The sequence below is a fragment of the Hemitrygon akajei genome, chromosome 19 (assembly GCF_048418815.1).
Source record: "Hemitrygon akajei chromosome 19, sHemAka1.3, whole genome shotgun sequence".
Classification (NCBI taxonomy): Eukaryota; Metazoa; Chordata; class Chondrichthyes; order Myliobatiformes; family Dasyatidae; genus Hemitrygon; species Hemitrygon akajei.
Genome location: NC_133142.1, coordinates 14,431,407 through 14,457,479, shown reverse-complemented (window position 1 = coordinate 14,457,479; position 26,073 = coordinate 14,431,407). Strand labels below are relative to the sequence as shown.

Here is a 26,073-nt window from a genome sequence, read left to right as displayed (position 1 = left end):
CTACAGATATATTAAGAGCAAATGGATTGCAAGGGACAAAATTGGTTCTCTGGAAGATCAGAGTAGTATGGAGCTGAAAGAGATGACGGAGATCTTAAATGGATTTTTTGTATTTGTATTTACTCGAGATGGACATAGAGTCTGTAGATGTGAGGCAATGCAGCAGCGAGGTAATAGATGCAAGTGTGGAAATTGTAGGGGTCCTAGCAGAGATAGTTGAAACATTCTTAGCCGTGGTTGAGATGCCAGAAGATTGGAGGATAGCCAATATTGTTCCGGTGTTTAAAAAACGCTCTGAACATAAACCATGAAATTATAAGCTGGTGAGCCAGACTCGGTAGCACGAAAGTTATGAGAAAGCATTCTAAGGGACTGGATATATAAGTATTTGGATAGACAGACTGATTAGGGATAGTCCACATGGTTTTGTGTGTGTTAAGTCATGTCAAACCAATCTTATAGTTTTTCATGGAAATTACCAGGAAAGCAAAGCAGTGGATATTGTCTACATGGTCCCTAGCAAGGCCTTTGACAAAGTCCTGTATAGGAGGTTGGTCAAGAATATTCAGTCTTTTGGCATTCAAGATGAGGTGGTAAATTGGATCAGACATTAGCTACGTGAACGAAGCTAGAAAGTGTATGTAGATGGTTGCATCTGTTTCTGGAGGCAGTAACTAGAGGAATACTGCAGGGACTGGTGTTTAGTATGTTGTTCTTTGCCATCTATATCAACAATTCGGATGATAATGTGGTAACTGGATTAGGAAATTTGCAGATGACATAAGATTGGGGGTGAGTAGCGGACAATGAGGAAGACTATCAAATCTTGCTGCGTGATCTGGACCGGCTGGAAAAATTGGCTGAAAAATGGCAGATGAAATTTAATGCAGACAGGTGTGAGGTGTTGCACTCTGGGAGGACCAGCCAGCATAGGCTTTACATGATGAGAGGGAGGACTCTACGGAGTGCAGCAGAACAGGGGGATCTGAGAATACAGATCCATAATTTCTTGAAAGTGGCATCACAGGTAGGTAGGTTTGTAAAGAAAGCTTTTGGCATATTAGCCTTCATAAATCAAAGTATTGAGTGTAAAAGTTGGGATGTTATGTTGAAATTGTACAAGACATTGATGAGGCCTAATTTAGAGTATTGTGTGCAATCTTAGTAACCTACCAACAGCAAAGATAAAAATAAAATCGAAAGTCCAGAGAAAATTTACAAGGATGTTGCTGGGATTAGATGTATACAAAATTGTGAGGGGTGTAGATAGGATAAATGCAAGCAGGCTTTTTCCACTGAGGTTGTGTGCGAGTACAACTAGAGGTCATGGGTTAAGAGTGAAAGGTAACATGTTCAAGGGGAACATGAGAGGGAAACTTCTTCACTCAGAGAATGGTAAGAGTCTAAAACAAGCTTCCAGCTGAAGTGTTAGATGTCCGTTCAAATTCAACATTTAAGAGAAATTTGGATAGGTACATGAATGGGAGTAGTATGGAAGGTTATGATCTGGGTGCAAGTCAATGTGACTAGGGAGCTTAATGGTTTGGTACAGACTAGGTGAGCCAAACGGCCTGTCTTTGTGCTGCAGTGTTCAATGACTCTATGATTTGCTTTATATGTAAGAGAGAAGTTTCTGCCAATTCACAGAGGCTTTTAGAAAGTGAAATTGACGCGCAATCACACATATGTGAAACTAGAACACTTCTGACATTGGTCATAATAATTACGGGCACATGTTTGCTGTAAGATGATGATTGTTATGTTGATGAGGACATTGGTGTGTTTGCAGCTCTTGCCTGCCGGGAAAACAGAGACACTAGCACTAGTCAGCCTGTCTACTGTGCACACCTTCATCAACCTTCAGGACAGCAAACAAAAAGAAGTGGTGCTGGCTCTCTCACATAGTGTGTTATTCTCCAAGGTCCTGAATGCTGAGCAACATCTGCTGTAGTCAGAATATATCAACCTTTAAGAGACTCTCTCAAATGCTTTTTAAATGGCCTACCACATGACTTATGGCTGTTCAGTGAATGAAAGATTGCGCTGACTACAGAAATGGCTGGATTGGGTTGGTAATCCGTCCCAGCAATATTTTGGGCCACATGTGAATGAGTTCTGGTTAGGGGTTCCTAAACTTTAACTCTGGAATTCTTGGAAAGGGTAAACCGCAAACTACAGTTGTAATGGGACAATATTTCAGTTACCACTATTCTGGGGTGCTAAAATCTCCTTCTGCCAGGAGTGATATTCCATGACTAGTCTGTATTCTCTTAGGCAAGGCATATTGATTTTTACAGATCAGAGAAGCATCTAGTACTGTCTAATGGCTTCTTAGAGGAGATTTAGTATATCACCAAAGACTGACAAATTTCTAGAAAAGTACCATGGAGTGCATTTTAAAACACATCATCAGCATCCTCGGCATTGGACCAATAATATTCTTTATGTGTTTCATATACAGTGAGGGTCCAATTGTTCAGCAAATACTCACCAGCACATGCATACCAATTGAAACTTCCAGTAAGCAGTTAGATCTACACCACAGTGTGGAAGGTGCATGATGTATGGACAATAACTATTGTGGCAATGAAAGTAGACCAAAGTGTATGTTATTATGACTCAATTGGTACACTTTACCACTTTTCTAATCTTTTTTTTCCTTTTCTCTACATCAACAACTTATCAGATTACGTCCCAGTAACAACATGGGCTCAAAGTTTAATAACCTGCCTAGTATTTGTCAGGAAAAGCAATTTAGAGCCAGTTTTCTTTATACCCAATAATCAAAATTGTGTTTCTATACTCAGCTCTGAAGTGTATATCAAACACTGTTTTAATATTAAAAAATATTAATTTATATGATAACAATAAAAATGAAAAATAAATGATGTAGTATCTATTAGTGAAAGAATTTTAAAAAAAATAGCTGAGTATAAAATAGTACCTGGTAGAATGCAATTAGTCTTTGAAAAATATTTAGAGTTTTAAAAAGATTAATAAATCATAATACAACTATCACTAAGGTAACTACATTACTATCAAAATATTATATGAATTAAAACTCAAAAAGTTTCCTGTTATTATCTGGGGGCTCTGGGATTCTAATAGCTGGATACTTTATTCTGAAGGCCAAATTATGTTAAAGAGGGTAATGAAGAATCAAATTCACATTAAACAAAACCCTTTATTTGTGTTGTACCTAAGGATGTTAAATTAATCATCTTTGGTGTTTATTTTCAAATAATAGATTGCCCGAATTTGTTCTCTTTCACTGAATTAACATTTTCAGGAATATGAAATATCTGTGGAGCTACCAGGAACTCTTGTTTGGTGAGAAAGTCATTACCAAGGAGAGAAAAAAAAAATCTGCTCCTCGACGTTAGGAATTACAATTCTTGTCAGGAATAACAACATTCTTGCTTCATGCAGCAGGAAAAGTTTACATGTAACACAAGGTGTGCTATTATTCAGCTATTGCAATACAATGTAGCTGTAAGACAACACATAAATAAAAGATGATTACCTGTAGCAAGGGACTTTCAACTGCGAGAACATCAAAAGACCGAACATAGCCAATTTCCATTGTAACACTGTGAATAAATCAGGTTTACCCCCTTGTCTCTCGGAAATAGAGTAAGTACATTAATAGCTCTTGTTATTTGTGCAGAATTCCCATGTGAAAACTGTTTTCATTTTTTTTTCAGTTCAGAACTTGGTCTGTATGTTCAGGAGTTCACAATGTGGGTTAATTATTTTGCAATTTTGAAGCAGATAACAATTACAGAAAATATTAATAATATCTCAGTACAGCAGGTCTTCAGCCCGATACACCCATGAACAGTCAAAGTTTTCTTAACACATTATTCTTACCTTGAAGTTTAATATATATATTTTTTCTCGTTCACATATTTAGCTGCTGATGATTCTTAAAGTAAATGTTGCTATTTTTTCTGGCATTGAGCACTTGCTTGAGAGAGAGAGAGAGAGAGAGAGAGTGTGTGTGTGTGTGTGTGTGTGTGTGTGTGTGTGTGTGTGTGTGTGTGTGTGTGTGTGTGTGTGTGTGTGTGTGTGTGTGTGTGTGTGTGTGTGTGTGTGTGTGTGTGTGTGTGCGCGCGCTTTTCCCCAACATTACTGAAAAGACTACTCTCAATAGGTTTTAAGCAAAAACAATAAGGTGTATAATTGGATCCAAAAATGTTGGTAGAGTTTTCTTGTTGGCCCACGTCCATGTTATGAACAGAATATTTTGGGAAACAGTGAAATAGTGAAAAAGGATTTTTTTTTGCAGTTATAGTAGGAATCAGGGCGAACCCTCATATAATGAATGATTTAAATTTCAGGTGTACCTAAATACAATCAAATCAAATGCTCTAAGTCCATTGCTCATAATTCTCTCCAGGCTTGACAAGAAGCTCAGAGACCTCAGCCTTCATCCTGCCTTGTGTAGCTGGATCCTGGACTTCCTGTCAGATCGCCAGCAGGTGGTAAGAGTGGGCTCCCTCACCTCTGCCCCTCTGCCCCTCAATACAGGTGCCCCTCAGAGCTGTGAACTAAGCCCCCTCCTTTACTCTTTGTATACTCATGACTGTGTTGCCACCCACAGCTCCAATCTGCTAATTAAATTTGCTGACAACACGACACTGATTGGCCTAATTTCAAATAGTAATGAGGCAGCCTACAGAGAGGAAGTCATCACTCTGACACAGCGGTGTCAAGAAAACAACCTCTCCCTCAATGTCACAAAAACAAAGGAGCTGGTTGTGGATTACATGAGGAATGGAGACAGATCAATCCTTATTTACATCAATGGCTGTCCTGTTGAGAGGGTGAACAGCTTTAACTTCCTTGCATAAACATCACCAAGGATCTCACGTGGTCTGGACATACCGGCTGTGTGGTGAAAAAAGCACAACAGCTCCTCTTTCACCTCAGACGGTTGAAGAAGTTTGGCATAAGTCCCCAGATCCTAAGAAATTCCTACAGGGGCACAATTGAGAGCATCCTGACTGGCTGCATCACTGTCTGGTACGGGAACTGTACTTCCCTCAATCGCAGGACTCTGCAGAGAGTGGTGCAGACAGCCCAGCGCATCTGTGGATGTGATCTTCCCACTATTTAGAACATTTAGAACAAAGACAGGTGTGTGAAAAAGGCCCGAAGGATCATTGGGGACCCGAGTCACCCCAACTACAAACTGCTTCAGCTGCTACCATGTGGGAAATGGTACCGCAGCATAAAAGCCTGGACTAACAGACTCCAGGGCAACTTCTTCCACCAGGTCATCAGACTGATTAATTCATGCTGACACAACTGTATTTCTATGCTATATTGTTGTACATACTATTTATTATAAATCACTATAAATTGCGCATTGCACATTTAGATGGAGATGTAAAGATTTTTACTCCTCGTGTGCATGAAGGACGTAAGTAATAAAGTCAATTCAATTCACGTCCAAGCTGGAGACTCGGGAATACCATCAACTCAGATGTAGAATTCAATTCAATTCAACAGATACTATTCTGTGACTAGTAGTGTTGTTTTAACGTAGTACTGAAATATCTGCCAGTACCACAACCTATGGCAGGGGTTCCCAATCCTTTTTATCCCATGGACCAAAACCATTGAGCAAGGGGAACCCCTGGCCTAAGGCATCATCAGAGAATCAGGGAAATTTATGATTCAGAAAGCCGTTCATCCCACCATTCCCCAGCTGACTGAGAAAGAGCCTCCCAGTATTCCAGTATTTCAGCATTTGGTTCACAGCACTGCAGGGCAATGGCTCCTCAAGTGTGCTGTAAAAGGGTCAAGAATTTCTGCATCTACTTTTCCAGGCAGTGAGCTCCAGACATCTAATTTGATCAGACTGATTTTGTTTCCCTTATTCACCTTCCAATCCTTCTCTAAATGAGTTTGAATCCTAGTTTTTAACCACACTTCTGAGGAAAACTTCTCTCTGTTTACCATAGGGGTGGCATGTAATGTAGTGGTTGGCACAACACTTTACAGTACTAGTGACCCAAGTTCAATTCCTGCCACTGCCTGTGAGGTGTTTGTATGGTCTCCCTGAGACTGTGTGGGTTTCCTCCAGGTGCTCCAGTTTCCTCCCACAGTTCAAAGACGTACCGGTTCATAGGTTAAATGGTCATTGTAAATTGTCCCCTAATTAAGCTAGGATTAAATCAGAGGATTAATGGGCAATATTCATCAAAGGGCTGGAAGAGCCTATTCCGCACTGTACCTCAATAAATAAAAAAAGAAATAAATAATAAATAAATATCTCGGGTTGTCATCATTTTATATTTCCAATGCTAAGTCTTCCTCGGTCTCCTCTGTGCCAAAGAAAGCAACCATAACTTACTCAATTTTCCAGTCCTGGCAACATTCTCAGAAATGTCTCTGCACCTTCTGTAGACGAACCACACTCTTCCTGCAATGTGGTGCCCAGAACTGTATGCGTAACTTGACAATTCATCGTTACAAAAGAGCCAATGATTATTCTGTTACACTGACAATAGTTTGAGGTTTTAAATGGTGCATTCCGCGTTAATCATACTGCTCCCACACCGACAAGTTTAAAAGATTGTCCCTTGTTTATAGCTGCTGTTTATTATGCCTCCTGCTCCCTTTGCCCTTATTCATTAGTCTTTCAATGTTTCTATTACCCTTGCAGTGTTTCTTTTTCCATCCATACCCTCTCTTCTATTTCGTTTCGATTTACTTTCAGGCTATCCCCAGCTATGTGCTGCAGTCAGTCCGATTTCTAATTTATGTCACGATTGGTCTTACATCTTTGTCCCTGAGACATTTCTGCACCTTATTTTTTGTGTGTGGGGGGGGGGTTTGTTGCTTGCTTAGATGTTTATTCTCCCTTCCTCATTGCTCATTCAGTGCCGTGCTAATGACAGCTCTTGTCCTCTTTCCATTGCAGATCACTTTCAGGCGAAGGAAATGTTGGCAGCAATTCTGTGCAGCTGCATGCACAGGAAGCAAGGGGCTAGCTGCAGAGATCAATGCCAAACTGCACTCTGATCAAGAATGATTCCAGATTAAGCCAAAGGAAAGAGGAATCAAATGAGGGTGGATCAGAAATCTCTCATACTCCAGGATCTCACATGGCCAAGAGTCGATAGAGTCTCCACGACTCCTCTAAATAACTTTCAATCTCAGAGTTAACACTATATCTCAAAAAATTCAAAGTAAATTTATATTCAAAGTATGGATACATCATTATATACTACACTGAGATTCATTGTCTTGCAGGCATTCACAGTAATATCAATAGAATCAGTTAAAAACTACATACAAAGACTGACACTGAGAGCGTCCAGACAAGTTGCATCTCCACCTGTTATTTGAGCTGCCGAGCATTGGACCAGAAGTCTCCACGGAGGACTGTGAGAACGGCTGAGAGGATCATGGTGGTCTCTCTACCATCTATTGGGGACATTTATCAGGAGAACTGCATACGTAAAACCCTTAGTATTATCCCACCCATCCATCCAGCATCCTCTCTGACTTTCTACCATTAGGCAGAGGACTCCGATGCATAAAACTAGAAAGGCCAGGATGGGAAACAGTTTCTTCCCTCAGACCATTAGGCTTCTGAACTCCCTGCCGCATTGCATTCAAACTGTCACTGACTAATCTGTTCTGTGCCTTACAATATTTAAATTATGCACTTTACTTCATTTATGTGTAATCTATCTGTAGATCGCATCCTTACTTTCATAAGTCATTATGTGTACTACAGTGTGTTACAACCTGGTTTGGAGAAACATTGTCTCCTTTGATGGCGTACATGTATACAGTTGAATAACAATAAGCTTGACTTGACTTGATGGACACCACTGTGCAAAAGAAAGCAAGCTGTGCAAATAAAAAAACAAATAATACAAATAGTACAAATAATAATAAATAATTAACTAAGTTGTTGAGAACGTGAGTTGTTGAGCCTTGAGAGTGAGGCCATAGGTTAAGTTCAGTGAGGTGAGTGAAGTTATCTAATGCCTGTTCAGGAGCATGGTGGACAATTGTTCCAGAGCCTGGAGGAGAGGGACCCGAGTCTCCTGAACCTTCTTCTTGATGGCAGTGGTGAGAACAGAGCATGGCCTCAGTGAAGATTCTTGAAGATGGATGCTGCTTTCTTGTGGCAGTGGTCCTTGTAGATGTGCTGAATGGTAATGTGATGAACTGGGCTGTATCCATTACTTTATGTAGGCATTTCAGTTCTTGGGTAATGGTGTCTCTGTAACAGGCTGTGATGCAACCAGTCAGGTTACTTTGTTTTGTGAAAGTTTTAGATGAATTTTCATGTCTGGAGATGCAGAGGAGGCTTGACCCAAAAGTAGGGCAGCAGAGATGACTCAGCAGTGAACTATAACTTTAATAACAAGCCACAAGCAACTGCAAAATAAGAGACAGAAGATGCTGAACACCTCAGGCAACAAGGTAACTGGAGGCTAGGAGCAACTAGTTGAGGCTGGCTGGTTTTGTGACTGAACAAGGGCTGTGAATGAGAGCTAGGATTAAATAGGCTGCAGGTGATGTGTTGGACATGAGTGGCAGGTGACTCCTATTAGCTGGGTGGAGACTGGGAGGTGCCTACCTGTGCAGGCATGACACATCTCGCACAGCAGCATGAGACTGAAGTTTGCAGCTCTAACCTTTGTCAGTTGTGAATTCATTTTCATTATTTCCCTTCAATATTTTCAAGAACGTGGGAAATATTCTAGTTGTCCCAAGTTGTTGCTGGTGGTGGTGCAGCTCGAAGTGCTGAAAGGTCGGTTCACCTTTTCAATTTAGTTTTCAAGACAAGCGATGCATAACACTTAAAGACAGTGCTTCCAGTAATGCTTCCCTTTGTTTCCCCTCATTCCTGTGCCCCCTGCCCTTCAGCCTCAGGACCTGCCCATCACCTCCCTATGGTGTCCCATCTCCTTCCCTTTATTCCATTGTTTACTGTGCTGTCCTATCGGATTCCACTTTCTTCAGCCTTTTGCCTCTTCCACCTACCACTTCCCAGGTTCTCGCATCATTCCCATTCAATCCCCCTCCCCAGTCACCTACCTACACCTTCTCATCTGGACTCACCTATTACCTGCCAGCGCCTGCTCCTCCCCCTCCTCCTGTCTTCTTATTCCGGCTTCTTATTTCCTTCCAATCCTGGGTCCCAATCAAGGGTCCCAGTCTGAAGCTTCGGCTTTCATTCCCTTCCGTAGATGCTGCCTGACCTACTGAGGTCCTCCGGCATTTTGTGTGTGTCGGTCAAGGATTCCAGCATCTCTATAATCTCTCGTGTCTCCATTTTAAAGCCAGTTGTTTCCTGGGCAAAGCGTATAGCTCTCGCTGTGGTGCTTCGGGGCTCTTAAGAGAACTCGCCAGTGTTATGTTACTTCTGTTTAAACGTACCATGGGTTAACAGTAAAGAATTAGAGAACTTTTATTTACAGTACTTAAAAAACATGTCTTAACCCAGCCACGTGCTGGAACATCCTGGCAATCCCACACATGCTCAGTGCTCTGTCCAATCACGTACTGGCGCATCTTTGTACATGATATCACCGCAGCCATTGGAACACACATCTTTTCTTCTAAGTTATTCTCAATCCCCCATCCTGGTTTGAACAATCATGTTTTATTTTTTTTCTCGGTAATCTACTTCTTGTTTTAATGAACCAACAAAGCAGATATCTGCTTTATGTGCTGCTCAATGCTGCTTACCAAAGGTCTAGCATCAAAGTTCAAATTTCAAAGAAAAATTTGTTATCAAAGTGCAGATATGTCCCCTTTTGCAATCCTGAGGTTCATTTTCTTATGGGAATACTCAATAAATCTACAGAACAATAATGATGAAAAAAACCCACCAAATTAGCACATGCAACCAGAGTTAAGAAGATAACAAATTGTGCAAATGCAAAAAGAAATAATAAACGAACAAACAAATAAATAAATAAGCAATAAATATCAAGAACACGAGATGAAGAGTGTTTGAAAGTGAGGCCATAGGTTGTGGGAACATTTCAGCAATGGGGCAAGCAAAGTTGAATGAAGATATCCTTTTTGGTTCAAGAGCTTGATGGTTGAGGGGTAGTAACTGGTCCTGAATCTGGTGATGTGAGTCAGGAGGCTCCTGTACCTCCTTCCTGATGGCAGAAAACAAACTCGGCAACCATTCGATAGCATACAGCGTGACGGCTAACTGGAGGAGGAAGCCTGTACACAGTTGCGTCGTGGAATTTCACACCTGGCGTTACTGGTGTCTTTGCATGATCACCTCAGATGGTAACCTATCATGCCCATACTCCCCAAAGGAGCCACATGCTCTTCATAAGACCATGGGAATAGGATAAGACACTCAGCACAATGTGTCTGTTTTGCCATTCGATCATGGCTGATTTATTTTCCCTCTCAATCCCACTCTCCTGTTTATTCTCCATGACCTTTAAAGACTTATTAATAGAGAAATTATCAATCTCTGCTTCAAATATACTTAATAACTTGGCATCCACAGCTGTCTATGGCAATGGATTCCACAGATTCAAAAATCTCTGACTGAAGAAATTCCTTCTCATCTCTGTTCTAGAGCGATGTCATTCTTTTCTGAGGTTGTGCTTTCATGTGCTAAACTCTCCCTCTGCTGGAAAAATCCTCTCCACGTCCACTGTGTCCAGACCTTTCAATACTCAGTCAGTTTCAATGAGATTCCCCCCTCATTCTTCCGAACTCCGGTGAGCAAAACTCCAGAGCCATCGAACACTTCCCACATGTCAACCCTTTAATTTCTGGGATCATTTTCATGAACCTCCTCTGGGCCCTCTCCAAAGCCAGCACATCCTTTTTTTAGATATGGGGGGTCAAATTTATTCATAATACTCCAAATTTAGTCTGATCCCAAACCCGATCCTGTCATCACTCTACATCTATGTGTGCTCCATGATTCAGAGGTATTTCATAAAGTGTGATGCAGTAAACCTGCCTAAATTTACTTCCAACTTTCTCTAAGCTTACAGAGTTCAACTGTATCTCCATGTCCAGCACTATGTTAAGCAAGGTCTGATAATTTGGTACTTACAAAAGTTGAAATATGAGATTTGTATTGTGTTCTGTATTGTCCAGTATTTTTTTTAAGTGAGCAGCAATAAAGGAATAATGATTTAGTTGGGGAAATCTCCCAGGAATTTGCTTTACATTACCATATTAAATATATATAGCCAGTTATGAAAGATTATACATCTGATAATAAATCATACAAGGTCTACATTCCATGAGATGAGAGTAACTTCATCTGTGAATCTGCTGGAGTCATCTATTGTGTCCGGTGCTCCCAATGCGGCCTCCTCTACATTGGTGAGACCTATATTGGGGAGCACCTCCACTCTCTCTGCCAAAAGTGGAGCTTCCCGGTGGCCCAACATTTTAATTCTGACTTCCGTTCCTGGTCCAACATGTCGGTCGGTGGCCTCCTCCTGTGCCACGAAGAGGTCATCCTAGGGTGGAGGAGCAACAGCTTACATTCTGACGGAGCAGCCTCCAACCTGCAGCAGGGATATTGATTTCTCCTTCCGATAAAAAAAATCCCTCTCCTTCTCCAATTCCCCAATCTGGCCTCTTCTCACCTGCCTATCATGGCCCCCTGGGTCCCCTCTCTTTTCTCTTTTTCCCACAGTCCACTCTCCCCTCATATCAAGTTCCTTCCTCTCCAGCCCTTTATCTTTCCTACCCACCTGGCTTCACCTAGCGTCTTCTAGCTGGTCCTTCTCCGCCCTCCCAAAAACCTTTTTATTCTGGCATCTTCCCCCTTCCTTTCCAGTCCCGAAGAAGAGTCTCTGTCTAAAATGTCGACTGGGTTTGTCCATTCCCATTGATGCTCCCTGACCTGCCAAGTTCCTCCAGCATTTTGGGTGTGTTGTTTTGGATTTCCAGCACCTGCAGAATCTCTTGCATTAATGAGGTCCTGATATTTCCCTGTTGTGTTATAAGGAAAAGAAATGCCTAGTACATCACATACTGTGCATAATCATGAATCTTGAGCTGAATATCATGGGCTCTGAAAAATATTCTGCCTTCCTATTAAAGTAAGCATCATTTTAACAAAGGCACAGCTTCTTTTATACATGGTGTAAGATAAAGATTTTATTTGCTTTCCAAAAATTTGACAACATATATATGACAATCATGCCCTTTTATCAATAACACCATTTAGAACTGAACTACGCCATGTAATATATACGTTGAAAACTGTACATTTGATCAATTTAACATTTATAAATCTACAAAACAATACTCTTTTTACTAGACTCATTATATATTGAATGTATTTTATACAAATTAAATACATAGCTGATGCTCAAAGAGTAACACCTTAATTATGTTTTTTGTGTTATGAGTTATTGCAGTGTTAAGGTCTATGATGGAAGAATTATTATTTCTGACAAAACTACATTAAATAAGATGTAGACATTTATACTTTTTTTTACACATTTGCTATACAACAACATTTTGACAGATATAGTTGTAATAGATCTTTTAAAGCAACCAATATTTAATCAATGCACATATACTTTCTATGCCTTTACTTAGAATACATTATACAATATAGTTAAAATTTCTTCCGTGGTTCTGTTTCCCTGTCACAATTGCTTAGCTGCCATAGACACAAGCTGATGTCTGTCTCAAAGTGGAAAACTGTTAGCACTACCTTGATCTGCTGCTACCCAATGCTATGAGATCAATAATCATTTATCAGCCTCTGGGTTATAAAGTACACTGTTATTCCCAGATCTGAACTGATAAATGGAGCAATGCCATAATATTTTTGCAACTATTTCTAATATTCTAAATGAAATGGAAGGTAATGGTTAGTGAATAAAATGTTTACACAAATATGTAGGTTATATTTAAATGACCAAACTAACCACTATAGTTTGGCCTTTGACTGTAAAGGTTTGAAAGAGTGTATATGATGATCTATTTAGTTGAAGCCACTCAGAGTTAATGAATGAAGTGGTAATATAGTTGTAGATATCTGAGCATACAGACTGAGAAAAGAATGCTGAACATTTGCCAGTAGTTTAAGAGCAAGAAGCTGGAAAATGGAGGTTACTGATCCACCTTCTAATTCCCTTTTCTCTTCTGAACTTTCATGAGCCGTATCTCATTCTTCCATGTCCACTCACTAACACTCCCTTCCCTGTGCATCTTCTCCTCATTCCTAATTTCCTCCAGTCCATCCTCCTCCTTATTCCAGTCTGTACGACTTATGTTGTCAATTATGGATAAATTAGTGCTTCTCATTCTCACAAGAGATGGCAAAAGGAACAGAATTAAAGGTGACTATCTTGAACACTAATTTAAATTATAAAACTCTATCAACTATATAAAGAATTTCTTTACTTTTTATTTCTTTCTCCTAATATCAACAATCTGCTTTCTCTCACAGGATAAAAGTAGCAAATCTCCACATCGGCATTTGACAACATTGCTCGAGTGAAGCAGAAACTGGAGTGTATGCCCAGACAAAAGTCTGAAAAGTGGGCCACAGGTACACACAGGTTTCCTATCCATTGTCGCATTCATTATGGGAATGGAGAGGTTGCAGGTAAAGTGAAGTAGATTCTGGAAAGTATGACCGGACAATTAAAGAGTAAGTGAGGAAATTCTTTAGTTTTATTGCAAAACCATAATTTTGATTAATGCTCTTAGTGCTATCAACTTGACTAGACTGAATATGTTGATGTGCATACAGTAAGACGGTGATTATAATCACGTCCACATGATCACAAAAATCTTAGCCCCATGCAGGACACGAGGAAGCCAAGAGGCCCAACATGCTTGTGCTTACTCTTCAGAAGAGAAAACCATGAATTAAAAATGCTAACAGTCTGCCTCTGTTGATGGTTTGCCAAAATTACATTGTTATCAAAACCTGGAATGATTTTTTTGAGTTAAGAGTTTTACTTGATGTCCAACAACAAAGGTTTATAGCCTTTACTTTTAACTATTGGTCATATTTGTGATAGGAGGTAGGTGCACAATAATGTAACTACAGTCCTTGGTCTCGATCAACCATTGTAAGATTTATATTCTGGGCAGTGTTAGTATCGTACACTTAATAAATAATCTACATATATGCTTCATCACTTGGGGTATTGCCATGCTCTGGTTGTTCAGGGCCATTCTCCCGACATTTCGTGTCCTCAGTTGGTTGAGTCATAAGTCGAAGGCGCTACAAGCATAAGAACAAAAACAGCTTTAAATGCTTGGAATATTGATAACAATGGCCGGGCAGAAGATGCCAAGAACTAATCCCAAAACAATATTAACAGTGCTGCTTAATGACACGAGCACGGCCAATTCGTTGCCACAGGCCACAAGTCAGTGAGTATATTTAAAGCAGAGGTTGACAGAGTTTTGATAAGCCAGAGCACGAAGGGATGTGAGGAGAAGGCAGGAGATTGGGTATTTGAGGGGAAATGGATCAGCGATGATATAATGGTGGGGCCGACATGATGGGCCAAATGGCCCAATTCTGCTCCTATATTCTTATGGTTTTATGGCCTAATTACATTATGCCTGGAGCAGGTGAGATTGGTGGGTTCATCAAATATACAGTGGAATCTCAAGACCATAGTTTTCACAACTGGAATTCATCTTGTGAGTTGGAAAAGATATGAGAAAGAAACCTCAATTAACACAGCTTAATGTCTGACATCGAAGGATTATTATATAAAAACATACACAATATTTCCAGAAAGATCTTCATCCATTTTCCATTTACCTTGACACCTTTCAAATTATTGTTGGAGGTTTCAATTAGGCTTGTTTAGAGAAGTCTCTGCCCAATTATCATCAACATATATCCTGCAGCACCAGGGGTCCCAGAGCATTCGACCAGAGCTATACTGTAATTATAAATGCCTCCTGTTCCATGCCTCGGCCACATTTTGGGAAATCTGATCACTTGGCTATCTGTTTGCTATCTGCATGCAGGCAGAGGCTGAAGGGCAAGGCTCCAGAGATAAGGACAGCAAAAGAGGCAGAGGAGCAAATGCATAATTGCTTTGAGTTGGTGGACTGAGCTGTGTTCAAGAACTCAGAGGAGCTGAATGAATACACCATAGTTGTCACAGACTTTATAAAAATAGTCCTGGTTCAGTGTGTCCCACAAAATCATTCAGAATCTTCCCTAACCAGAAACCCTGGATCAACCATGAGATCCACAATCTGCTGAGGGCCAGACCCGTCACTTCCAGGTCTGACAACCTAGTAGGATACAAGGTACAATCTGCAGAAAGCCATCTCACATGTGAAGTGGCAATTCTGGATCAAACCTGAATCACTGAAGGATGCTCAACAGCTTTGACAGGGTTTGAATGCTATCACCTCTTACAAAGCGAAACCAAGTGCCCATAAGGCTTTGCTCTCAGATGGGCTCAATGCCTTCTTTGCTCTCTTTGACTATCAGAACTTGGAGGAAACTTCATGAACTCTCAGAGCTCCTGATGACCCCGTGATTTCAGTCTCTGACGCTGACGTAAGAGCATCCTTCTAGAGGGTGAAACCACGGAAAGGATCTGACCCAGATGGAGTACCTGACTGAGTACTAAAGAACTGTGCTGACAAACTGGCTGGAGTATTCACAGATATCTTTAACCTCTCGCTTCAGCAGTCTGAAGTAACTACCAGTTTTAAGCAGGCTTCATTTATATCGGTGCTTAAGAAGACATGGTAAGCTGCCTCAATGACTATGGTCCAGTAGCAGTTACATCCAGTGAGATGAAGTGCTTTGAGTGGTTGGTGGGAGGAACTAAACATGGTTTTAGCAGACCTGGGTGACTTCTTTGAATTCATCTGTGAAACAAATTAAATTTCTGTCCTCATATCTTTTTTTCCCTTTTCAAGTTGGCAAGGATCCTGTTGGAGTCCATGATCTACAGCTGTGCTCAAACTGTGTTCTTCACGGACGATGGATTCTTGCTCTTTGGAAGTCGCCAAGTGGCACTTCAGTATCTCCAGGAGCGGCTTGGAAGATGTGCCCCTATGGTGCGCGGCCCTGCCTCAATGATGTCACCGAATGAATCATCGCGGGAAATCGAAACATCGAGACTGAGGATGCAGCTGTCGGAAGCCCCTGCACTCATACGATCGCTTTCTCTTTGTCTCGATGGCGAGAGAGGGTTTGCTGACGCTTGAGTTAGTGCAACTCGAAACAAGCAACACGACAGACTGTAACATCGAAACAGCGAGTTGTTAGCCTTCCCTCTCGCTGTGGCAGGAGCGATATCTCTTTCCCCTTGTTAGTGAGAGAGAGAGAACTTGTTGCAATGTCGAGGTGTTGGAAATAACAGTATTTTGCCACTTGTGTATAGGAGTGGGGAAGGGGGCTTTGGGGTTCAAATGTTTTCTATCACTCACTCTTTGGGATTTTCTTTCTCTCTGTTTTGTGGATGTCTGCGAAGAGTAAGGATTTCAGGTTGTATGCTGTATACTTTCTCTGACATTAAATTGAAACATCAAACCATTGAACATTGAAGCATATGAACTCCTGCCTGAGAAGTGACTTGATTCTACTCTAATTTTCCTACCTTCACAGCAGATCTACAGCAGATGCCATTTCATTGGCTCCACACTCAACCTTGGAACATCTGGACAGTGAAGGTACATAAATTAGGGTGCTCTTCATCAACTCTAACTCAGCATTCAATACTATCATCCCCTCAAAACAAATCAATAAGCTTCAAGACCTTGGCCTCAATACCTTCTTGTGCAATTGGATCCTCAATTTCTTTACTTGCGGACTCCAGTCAGTTCGGATAGACAACAGCATCTCCTCCACAGTCACTGTCAACACATGAGCACCCCAAGACTGTGTGCTTAGCCCCCTGCTCTCCGCACTTTATACTTATGAATGTAAAGCTGAGCACAGCTCCAATGCCACATTTAAGTTTGTGGATAACACCACTGGTGTTGGCCGAATCAAAGGTGGTCAGAAGGCAGCCATATAAAATTGTTAAATGAAACATTTCAAGTGTTCACATGTACCTGTTTCAAAGAGCCCTTTGAAGTGAGAAACATATAACCCATGTAGCCAGGAATCAGCATCATGGATGACAGAGCCATGAACCAGCCCACACCTTGGCCCCACTTGGGGAAAACGTAACTCCCCATTGTGAGTGGCTTCATTTGAACTGCACTGAAGAGAAACACACCCTGAAGACAGAAAAAAACAAATGACTTCATTTGCTATTTTATTTAACAGACTTTTCAAAACCTATTTTCAAATCAGCGAATTACTTCAAGCATAGTTATTGGTAAAATATTAAAAACTATATAAGAAAGATTAAGAAAATCTGAGACACCAAAATGAGATGAATAGAGAGTTGATCTAATTTAGACCATCATAGAGAATAGGAACAGACCCTTGAGCCCACAGGATCTGCACCATACACGATCCTGGATTAAACTACCTGAACAGGATCCATATTGATGTATATTCATAAATCTGTCTCTTAAACACCACTATAATTTTAGAAGGATGCGAGGGGATTTGATTGAAACGTATAACATTATTAAGGGATTGGACACGCTAGAGGCAGGAAACATGTTCCCGATGTTGCAGGAGTCCAGAACCAGAAGCCACAGTTTAAGAATAAGGGGTAGGCCATTTAGAACAGAGTTGAGGAAAAACTTTTTCACCCAGAGAGTTGTGGATCTATGGAATGCTCTGCCTCAGAAGGCAGTGGAGGCCAATTCTCTGGATGCTTTCAAGAAAGAGTTAGATAGAGTTCTTAAAGATAGCGGAGTCAAGGGATATGGGGAGAAGGCAGGTTCAACCCTGGGAAAAAAGGTTATCCTGAATGGCTATCCTATCAATTGGGTGATGGAGTGGAGAGACGTCTCTACCAAAGTGCTCCTTCTCTCTGCTAGCCTGCAAATCACCCTTGGGCAAAGTGTAGCACCTGCTTACCACCCCTCCACCAATCAGGGTCACATGAAGCCTTGGGAGCAGGTGGTGGATGGTCATTTGAGTAGATGGTGCATATCCCACATCATGGTTATGTGACCACAGATGCTGAGCAGACAACCTCTGAAGAGTATTGATAATGGCTGGAGTCACCCATCTTGTAAAGACACTGCCCTGAAGAAGACAATTCTTCCGTAGAAAAATTTGCCAAGAACAATCATAGTCGAAGACCACAATTGCCCACATTATAAGATGCGGCGCATAATGATGACAATGATGATCATGACCTTATCAATTACTCTCATAAGATTATAAGCATCTCTCAGGTAATTTCAATGAGGAAATTTGTGCTAACATTTTTTAGCTTTTGACATTAAATAATGAAATATTGTGTACAAAGACTCTGTTTTTTACCCCCACGATAATTGGAGTGAAGAAAGACCAGCAAAGTTTCCACCATAGGCAAGGTTTATGGCCAACCATCTCTTCAATGTTACCAAAGAATCTGTTCACACCTGAAGAAAGGGAAAATTAGTCTTATTCAAGCAATTATAATATGAACCATAATTCTGGGCATGTATACATAATAACATCAAGTATTAATTAACTAACCATTGAATCATATTATTTAAAATTATTAGTTAAATCAACGTAACAAAGAAAGGACCAGGTTTTATGTATGGAATGTAGAACGTAATACTTAATTAAAGCCTTGAAAATGCAAAATATTCTGCAACTACAAGTGATAAATTTTGTGTTTCTGTCTCCCCAACTCTGTTGGTGTTTGATGTGATCTGAAAATGTTTGCTATACAGATCAACAGATATCTTCTTAATGTATTCATGGAGTTGTTGCATAACACTGAATAGGCTGGAGTTGCTGTTAGATCCAAGGATAGAATCTGTGAATTGGCTAGCTTAAACAAATATTTCCCTGTACAGCCTGACGGTCAGAGATAACGTGTTCATTTTGGATTTTGTTTGTTGTTCGGCTGCTCAATACATTTACAATAGATTAATTTTCTGTCATTAATTTTCCATAAATAGAGCTCTATTGAATGGTATATTTTGTGTCAGTGAATTTATTTCTCAGTTGCAAGTCGAAAATGCATGGTTCACACTTACAACTGTGACCTTGAACAGATTTTACTTATCATCTTATTGATAGAGTTTTTCCAGTCACTCAGTCCTGTTCCAGGTAGATAGAAGCAGCTTCACAGCGACAGTCCCACATATTCGCTTGGATCTATATCCACCTTCCATTAGTTGTGACTGGACTATGGCACATCAATCAATCAATCAATCAATTTATTTTTGTTGTATCCTCGAGCTTTGTGCAACAGATCAAAGAGAAAACGATTCCGTATCCATTTCATATTTCACTAAGACAAAAAAGTGAAAATGACTTTTCCTCCTCTCTTCTTGGAATCTTACTATTGTGTACTGGTGAAAATGACTCTTACTGAAAATTTTTAAGTGGGCAACATAAAGGGAGATTATTGGATAATCTAACATTACTCTTTTTTTAATCATGTTTGCGTGATAATTTTGGATACTCTTCTGGAAAAAAAACAGCATAACAGCAAAAGCTTTTGCAATGAACTGAGTAACAGAAATATTACATACATTTACATGCAGGGATTTTGATATTATGTTGAAATATTTGGGTTGTAGAAAATAATTGGGGTTGAATACTGGGAGTGTCTTTGTAAAATGAAATATATCACAAAGTATGAACATGCTAAAGTAGCAAGTAAGTTTTTCATCAGAGCTGTGGTCAAAACATTTAATCGTACACTCAGAGGCTATTTCATTAGGTACACCTGCACTCCTGCTCATTAATGCAAATATCTAATCAGCCAATCATGTAGCAGCAACTCAATGCATAAAAGCACACAGACTTGGTCAAGAGGTTCAGTTGTTGTTCAAACCAAACATCAGAATGAGGAAGAAATGTGATCTAAGTGGCTTTGACTGTTGAATGATAGCTGGTACCAGATGGGGTGGCTTGCATATTTCAGAAACTGCTGATTTCTTGAGGTTTTCATGCACACTCATCTCTGAAGTTTACAGAGAATGGGGTGAAAAACGAAACAAAAACACCCAGTGAGCAGCAGTTCTGTGGGAGAAAACAACTTATTATTGAGAGAGGTCAGTGGAGAACGGCCATACTGGTTCAAGCTGACAGAAAGGCGACAATAACTCAAATAACTATGTGCTACAGAAGAACATCTCTGAATGCACAACATGTTGAACCTTGAAGTGTTACTGCCCCAGAAGACCATGGAGAAGACTCAATGCCCACTTAATTAAGTACAGGATGTACCAAATAAACTGGCTACTGAGTGTCCAATCAATTGATGCCTTGTTATTAATTTAATGATTCTTCGAGTTTAAATGAATGAAAAATAATTTCTCTAGACACTGCTAGATGTATGTAACTCCAGAGAACTATCAGAGCTTCTTATTTACTGTTCCAGCAGCTGTGAATTTGCTTCATTGTCATTCCTAAGGATATTGGCAGTCTCTTCATCAGTACTGATTTTCATTTTGTCCATTTCGACATTTTTACTTCCAGGCTCAGTAAATCTTCTTCGTTTGAAGTTGCCATTTGCCTTTCTTTTGTCAATTTTCTGGCTAATTATTGCCTCTTCCCCGACTTGTATTCCCAGCAAAAAAATTTCTTTCTTCCAATCTTCTTCCTTTGAATTCAATTATTCATGAAAGTAAATCTATCCTGTCATCATCTGGTGAATATATTATTCTTTTTTAAAAATTCTTCAAATGCTTTTTGTTCAGTTGCAATTTCCATATTTATTGATTCTTTCTGTCATCTGTTCTGTTCTCTTCCAGATAAACACTAACCTTTCATATAGAACTACAAACAATTGATTGGAAACTTTACACTGTTCCTATTAGAAGTACCATACACTGCTTTATCCTGGACTGAACACTGTGACGTTTGACAGCTCTGATATGAAAGCTCAGTAGTTGTGTTAGGAGAGTTGATCAGTAATAGATGGAGGATGAAGGATTAGTTTAGTTTGTCAAGTTAAAGAGCAAGAATTGTTGATAGATTTCTTTTGGGGGTGCTTCCTCCTTTTGTCCTGACTTGGGCACGGACAAGAATGCTTATGGAAACTTAAGTCTCATGAAAAATAAACACATTATTTATTTATTGAGATACAGTGAGGAATAGACCCTCCAGTCCTTCCAGCCCCATTGCCCAGAAATTCCCCAATTTAACCCTAGCCTAATCACAGGACAATTTACAATGACCAATTAATCCACCAATCGGTGCATCTTTGGACAGGGGGAGGAAACCGTAGCACCCGGAGGAAACCCACGTGGTCATGGCGAGGACGTACAAACTCCTTACGGGCAGTGGCGGGAATTGAACCCAGGTCACAGGTAATGTAAAGTGTGGTGCTAACCACTATCCTACCATGCCATCCCTTTAGATGAAAAATAAGGGCTGATATAGCATAGAGAGAAAAATCTTCCAGGCTTACCGCAAACCTAAAACAGAGCATAAATATTGTTCCAGAAGGTAGGACAGTTGCATGTATCATGGTGTAGTGGACATTACTGAAATACTTCAAAAATAATTGTAATAGATCTCCTCATTTACAGTATAAAATAATGGAAGTTATATTAGACAGCAAAATAACTAATAATTCTGCCAGTATATTTAATCCAAATGTTAAATGGTATTTTCTATGAATATTAGCCTTGAGTTATATTACTATGTTATTAGTTACACAGTGTGATATCCAGTTAGCCACAGCAAAATTGCAGTGTCTCTGGGCATACTGAGATCAGTAACCATGGATAACTACATATTAAATTGATTTTATACTTAACAATATACATGGTGAATTCCAGCTTCCATTATTTTATTGGAAGTGACAACCTTCTTATGTAAACATGTTAATAATTCTGAAGTAGGTTGTTCAAGCCCTGAATTCGGTGCCATATTAATGCTGGTCTATATTTTATTTCCAATGAGTTTGTTGTACTTTTCCTGATACTTTTGCTCAATAGAAATCAATCAAATGTAATCTTAAGCATTCCCGATTTGTGGGAAAAATTGCCATCAGTATTTCTCCAAAATGTCCTCTCGTTTCAATATTATACCACCGTCTTCTTGATTTGCCAGTTAAATGATTTATTTTGCAATTATCATAGACGCTAAATCATTTAAAATACTTAGATTGGATCAACTTCGATCTTGGTAAACTTCAGGAAATGTAGAGTAACACATGCAAACTGCTGGAGGAACTCAGTAAGTCAGGCAACATCTATAGAGGGATAAACTTGACCAAGAGCCTCAACCCAAAACATCCACTGTTTATTACCCTCCATAGGTGCTGCCTGACTTTCCAAGTTCCTCCAGCACTTTGGATGTGTTGCACAAGATTTCCAACATTTGCAGAATCTCTTGTGTTTACGGAAACATAAACAGTTTCCTCCTTATTGAATTTTTTAAACCTGTTTTCACACCGGTGTAGAAATGCAAAATGCAACAAATGCTAGAAATCTCAATCAAAATCATTAATGTACCAGAAATACTCAGCAGGCCTGTCAGCATTTGGAGAAAAAGGAACATGTTGACAACCTTTCATCAGAACTGTTTGAGAAAAGGCAAGTTTTAAAGTGCATTTTCGCTTTCATCTTGAAATGTAATATTCTTCTCCAAATATTTGGTTCCAAATCTGAGTGCAAAATTCCAGATTGAATCTGGTTCTTCTTCATATATCCAGCATCTCCTGCACAGTTTTAGTTCACAAACACTTCGAAATAAAGGCAAACACAGCAAAGAAGTGTCTCAGCCCGAAACGTCGACTGTTTACTCTTTTCCATAGATGCTGCCTGGTCTGCTGAGTTCCTCCAGCATTTTGTGTGTGTTGCTTTGGATTTCCAGCATCTGCAGATTTTCTCATGTTTCTGACAGCTGTGTTTTTGGTGCCTTTTTGATTACTGTTTACAACTGTCAACAAATTGTGAAAAAGACCACTTTAATTCCTATGTTCACTTACAGCTGCTGGGCTTCCACAATCAAGAAAACATTCCATTTTTCTTTCTTAGGTCTAAATGACATGATGTTGCAATAACTTGGGTTGTCATTGCTTTGCAAACTCACTTTATCTCTCCTCATCGCTGTATAATTTTCTTCTCACTTTCACACACCTGGTATCCCACAAGGAATTTCAAGATCATCATAATGAAAAAATGGCTGCAAGGCTATAAATTCCCCAAGGAAGGTAATGATTACACAGCAGGTAGTTCCAGATTACTCTGATATCATTGTAACCCCAGCTCAGTGTGAGATTACATTCAGATTACACCAGAGTCAATATAAAGAGGCTTTGCTTCATACTGACGACGCAATGTGTCACCTTGGCCTTCACTCTGGATTCACACTGATGCTAGAAACTGGATTTATGAAATTTGTAAAGGAACACAGAATGGTAAAGTCACTCCGACACATTTTTTTGATCAAGATTTCAATTCCTTGTACACGCTCAACTGTGAGACTGACCCCTGGATGATTCCAACACTTCTAGATTGATGAACTTCCAAAACCTCACCTCTCTGAATAGCAGCTGTGGAGATGCATCTCTACCAACGGAGAAGGAAAGTACTGCTTCCCTCCGCTAGTCTGCAGGCTATCCTTGGGCAAGCTGTAGCACATGCTTAGCCCCCCGATCAGGGGGGTGTGAAGCCATGGGAGCAGGTGGAGGATGGTCGTATGAGCAGCTGGTGCATATCACAAGTCTTGGTTATGAGTCCACTGACCCCAGTCAGACATCTCTGAAGAGTATTGGTAATACTTTTTTGTAGAAAAATTTGCCAAGAACAACCATGGTCATGGACAGACCATGATCGCCCATATCATACAACACAGCACATAATGATCGAGCTACATCTCATAACATGATCAAAGCAGAAATTTGAAATATGTAAAAAATGTAGCAAGCTTCTACACGCAGAATTGAAATGGTTATATGTTTTGTTGGGATACAGCACCTAATAGGCCCTTCTGGTTCTTTGAGCCATCCTGCCCAGCAATCCCCTGATTTAATCCTAGCCTAATCACGGGACAATTTACAATGACCAATTAATCTACCAACCAGTACATCTTTGGACATTGGGAGGAAACTGGAGCACCCAGAGGAAATGCACGTGGTATTGAGGAGAATGTACAAACTCCTTACAGGCAGCATTGCAGTATATACATTAGGTTTTAGATCAGTCTAGAGCTTTTTTTTAAAAAAAATCTTGTCTATTGCAAAAGGTCTTTGTCAAAAACTTATAGGAAGATGCTTTACTTTTGTATTCTTTCAATGAGATGGATCATCAGTTTGCTATAGTGGGTGACATTGATTTACATCTCAACCTACATCTCAACCAATTTTAACTAATAGAAGTATGTCTAAACCAGGTTGCTGTGCACCCACTCCCTGACCTCTTATCAACAAAAATCTGGTTATGTTGTAAAAAGTCTTAGTTTAAAATGAGATTTTGTATGTAGATGTTTTGCTTCGGCCAGCATATTGCCTTGCTTTGCCAGCTGCTCAGAGAGATTGATGGAATCTAATAGGCAGAGATAGATTTGTTGAATTCTGCGTTACACTTGGCTTTCTTAAGATGAGGAAATATCATTCACACTGAGATGTTGAGATATTATGCTCATGAATCTTTCTCATGTATCTTCACAGTAATATCTCCATGTATTAATTTTTTAGTCATGCTCAGCCCATTTATTTGTTTCCCAAAAAACACAAATCTTCTCAAGCACATTGCAAGTGCATTTCCACTTGCTTAGCTTGTATTATTCAATTCTTCACACTTTGATGCAGATTTCCCCTTTGGGAATTTTGCAATCCTCTATGAAGTTACACAAGGGGCCACTGGTTCAGGATTGGAACCTTAATTTCCAGCCTCTGGGAGACTTTGTAAAGCCAGCTTTAGTTTTTGTTTGGTGAAGTTTGATATCATAGAAGCTGCAACAACTTTGTCAAAGTTGTCAAAGCTCAAGATTTTGAAGTCAATCAGTAGCCAATATTTGTCGCGTTTGTAAGATCCCATTGATTTTATGTCCTCCAGCTTCACATAGGTTTCCCTCTGCATGTTTCATAAGTAAGAAGAGAATTACACAATTTCAATTTGATTGATTAGGTAGCCAGAATCTTTGGAAATCATTGGACTGATGAATAAATGGTTCCTTAAGGTTGTTAAAGCCAGGGGTGTTAATGGGGATGAGCTTCCACTACCTATTAAATGCTCCCAATGGCATGTGTCACAAATAGTCTCTGAAAATCAAATCCAGCTCCTGGCCCTTATGTGTGCCTTAGCCACTAAGCCCAGTAGAACCATTTCTACTGACTGGATAAAGGGCAAAGGCGGGTTACTGGTTCATCAGTTGTGGCTGGCAGCTCATCCAGGAGAATGAAAACTCTGATCTCAAACTTCCACTGTCTTTTGGCTATCCCCACTCATGGGGAGTAAATCCTGAAGGAAAATCCCGAGCTGGAGTCCCTAAGGTAGTCCTATGTTGAGTTCAACACTGACTGGCAACTCCTGCGACATCACTGGTACCAAACTGTGTTAGTTTCTGCCATTCCTTTGGATTCATCAGCTGCACGGAGAAGGGGAGCCTGTTGTGTGGGCAACAGCTTTCTTTCCATACTGTATTGCCCAGGCTTGTGTACTGGCTCGTGTATCACGTAGACAGCTGGACCAACCGAGAGCCTCACGTTAAATAAATTGATACACTAATTTTCCCCATTCCCCATTCATTGTCAGCACGTTCTCCTTTGGATATCATCAACCTTTGTAAAAGTTTTAACTATAGCATCAATATTACTTGATTAGCATTTCGTGACAGAATCCTGAGATCCGTACTGTTCTATGTCACGTTGGGTTCAATGTGCTAACCTGTGTAGTAATGTATCACACTGCAGATTATTTATCTTGTTGGTCTTCTTAAAGTTATCTTCATTGACATCTGCTTTCTGTTAAGTATAACCAGGTTTTTGATACCCTTGTGACATCATTGCTATCACATAACCTTAACATTTGTTTGGACAGTGCCATGAATTGTAT

The 26,073-nt window shown here is 40.0% G+C and overlaps 1 protein-coding gene across 2 annotated transcripts in view; it reads right to left on the bottom strand.

Annotated features, from left to right (window-relative positions):
* Positions 1–12,105: 12,105 nt before the first annotated feature.
* Positions 12,106–26,073, bottom strand: part of slc6a1b (solute carrier family 6 member 1b) — a 42,762-nt gene continuing 28,794 nt past the window's right edge. For both annotated transcript variants that reach the window (XM_073072101.1, XM_073072102.1), the window contains exons 13-15: positions 18,380–18,480; positions 17,044–17,211; positions 12,106–14,227 (exon numbers count right to left, since the gene is read on the bottom strand). In XM_073072101.1, coding sequence (XP_072928202.1) covers positions 14,123–14,227; positions 17,044–17,211; positions 18,380–18,480 — 374 coding nt within the window. In that variant the 3' untranslated portion in view covers positions 12,106–14,122. The remainder of the gene's footprint in view (positions 14,228–17,043; positions 17,212–18,379; positions 18,481–26,073) is intronic.